Source organism: Pygoscelis adeliae, unplaced genomic scaffold, assembly GCF_000699105.1.
Source record: "Pygoscelis adeliae isolate BGI_AS28 unplaced genomic scaffold, ASM69910v1 Scaffold584, whole genome shotgun sequence".
In the NCBI taxonomy this organism is placed as follows: domain Eukaryota; kingdom Metazoa; phylum Chordata; class Aves; order Sphenisciformes; family Spheniscidae; genus Pygoscelis; species Pygoscelis adeliae.
The window spans coordinates 259,121-261,685 of record NW_008824602.1 but is presented as its reverse complement, the minus strand read 5'-3'; the positions used below and the strand labels follow the sequence as shown (position 1 = coordinate 261,685).

The following is a 2,565-nucleotide window of genomic DNA, read 5'->3' as shown; positions in this document are numbered from 1 at the left end:
TCCCTTCCCGTCACCTCTCCGCAGTCCCTCATGTCCACCACGGCCTTTGGGCTGGGCTCCAAGTACTTCGCACTGTATGAGGTGGCCGGTGTGGGCATCCAGTGGCACACCTTCAGCCAGTCACCTGTGGAAGGAGACGACTTCAACCTCCTGCTGTCCATGATGATGCTGATTGTGGATGCCGTGGTGTACGGGGTGCTCACGTGGTACATTGAGGCCGTGCACCCGGGTACGTGTGGGAGGTGGGGCATGAGGGCACTGCTGATCTTACGGGACCCTCCTCGCTGGGGACACTGCTGGTTCCTGGCGGTGCTCAGCCCTGACATGGTGGGATTTGGCACAATGTGCCTTCAGGGTCCCCTGTGTGTGTCCTGTTGGGGACACCTGCCCACATGCCCTGACCCACTGGTGACACCATCAGGTTCCTTGGAGATCTTCAGTCGCGTGTCTCAGTTCACTGGCCAACTGTAGCAAAGCAAGGTGTCCGTGGCTGAAGCGCTGTTCCCCCTTACCGCCTGCTTGAAGAGGAGTTTCACCCACTTCCTTTGCTTTCCTAGTAAAACCAAAGCATGAGCGAGGCCCAACCCAAAGCCCAAAGGACTTTGCTTCCTTGCACAGCCCAGCAGCATGGGCCAGGGGGCCAGGGTGCTTGCAGCCCCCACCCCGCAGTGATGTCCCTAAGCTGGGGAAACCTCCAAGCTCATGCCTGTGCTGGTACCTGTGCCAAGCTCTGCCCTGGCCCTCGGCCGGCTTCTGCACAGACATGGGTGCAGGGTTGGCCCTGACTCCATAGGGGTTGTGATTGCAGGCATGTTCGGCTTGCCGCGGCCCTGGTACTTCCCCTTCCAGAAGTCTTACTGGCTGGGCAACGGGCGAGTGGAGACCTGGGAGTGGACCTGGCCCTGGTCCCGCACCACCCGTCTCAGCATCATGGAGGAGGATCAGGCCTGTGCCATGGAGAGCCGGAGGCTGGGTGAGGGCAGACAGGGTTGGCAGGGGGTAGCCCGAGAATGGCCCTGGCTCTGCTGCAGGGTCCTGCTGTGCCCAGGGACTCCTGTGTGTCCCCTGTGCCCTTTTCGGGGCAGGATCCTGGGCCAAGCACTGCTGCCTGTCTGGGAGCTGCTGCCTGTGGCGTGGGAAGGGGGGAAGCTGGCGAGAAGCAGAGGGGAAGGGGCCACGAGCCAGCACAGCCACTACAAGATTGAGGCGGGGAGGTTCATCCCCTGGGGAGGCCCCGCGCCAAGCCTGGCCTCCCTGCCACCCCCTGGCTCCTCACCATCCTGCTCTCACAGCAGAAGAGACACGGGGCATCGAGGAGGAGCCGACCCACCTCCCCTTGGTTGTCTGCATCGACAAGCTCACGAAGGTCTACAAGACAGACAAGAAGCTGGCACTGAACAAGCTGAGCCTCAACCTCTACGAGAACCAGGTGGTGTCCTTCCTGGGGCACAACGGCGCGGGCAAAACCACCACTATGTGAGTGCCGGTCGGGGTGGATGTGGGCCGTGTCCTTCTGGCCAGCTGCAGTGGGTGGGGAAGGTGCTGCGTGATGTCCTTGCAGGGCCCTGTGCTAGCTGGTGCCATGCCCAGAGGGCAGCAGTGTGGTTGTGGGGGTGGCACCGAAGGGGGACAGGCAGCTGGTGCATGGCCCTGCACTGACTTTGCTCTGCCTGGGGCCCAGCAGATGCTCCTGGGGGTGGTGGCTGGGATTGGGACCAGACGGAGGAATACAAGGTCCCTCATATTGTTGCCTTTCTCCATCCATCAAGGTCCATCCTCACTGGCTTGTTCCCTCCAACCTCGGGCTCCGCTACCATCTACGGCCACGATATCCGGACAGAGATGGACGAGATCCGGAAAAACCTGGGCATGTGTCCCCAGCACAACGTGCTGTTCGACAGGCTGACGGTGGAGGAGCACCTCTGGTTCTACTCGCAGCTCAAGAGCATGGCAGAGGAGGAGATCCGCAAGGAGATGGACAAGTAGGCACCCCCCCAGCTCCTTTTGCCCCATCTGTGCCTTTTGCGTGAGTGGGTCCCCTTCCTGCTGGCTGTGCTGTGGTGGGTGATCTGGGAGCAGAGATGTTCCCTGGAGCAGCTCCACCAAGTGTTTTCCAAACCCTGGGGTATCAGGCTGTGGAAGCCAGCAGAAGATGCTTCTGTAGCCTGGCTGCAGCTGGGCTGTCCTGGTGGCCAAGAGCCACAGGTACCATGTGGGGAAGAGGCGTCACATGCTTCCCGCAGGCACTGGGCACCGGTACGGCCCCTGTAGCATCCCTGGTGCTTCTCCCCTGTCCCCAGGATGATTGAGGACCTGGAGCTTTCCAACAAACGCCACTCCCTGGTGCAGACCCTCTCGGGGGGCATGAAGAGGAAGCTGTCGGTGGCTATTGCCTTCGTGGGTGGGTCACGGGCCGTGATCTTGGACGAGCCCACGGCTGGCGTGGACCCGTACGCACGCAGGGCCATCTGGGACCTCATCCTCAAGTACAAGCCAGGTGAGCGGAGGTGGGCAGAGCCCAGCATTGCTCCTCTGGCTGCGGGGGGCCCAGCCCTTCCTCCGCGG

At 62.0% G+C, this 2,565-nt stretch overlaps 1 protein-coding gene across 1 annotated transcript in view; it reads left to right on the top strand.

Moving 5' to 3' along the window:
* ABCA2 (ATP-binding cassette, sub-family A (ABC1), member 2) overlaps positions 1–2,565 on the top strand; it is a 45,863-nt gene that overhangs the window by 24,426 nt on the left and 18,872 nt on the right. Inside the window, exons 21-25 of the mRNA XM_009322346.1 lie at positions 25–229; positions 809–973; positions 1,296–1,476; positions 1,770–1,982; positions 2,301–2,526. Of these exons, the coding sequence (XP_009320621.1) occupies positions 25–229; positions 809–973; positions 1,296–1,476; positions 1,770–1,982; positions 2,301–2,526 (990 nt within the window). The remainder of the gene's footprint in view (positions 1–24; positions 230–808; positions 974–1,295; positions 1,477–1,769; positions 1,983–2,300; positions 2,527–2,565) is intronic.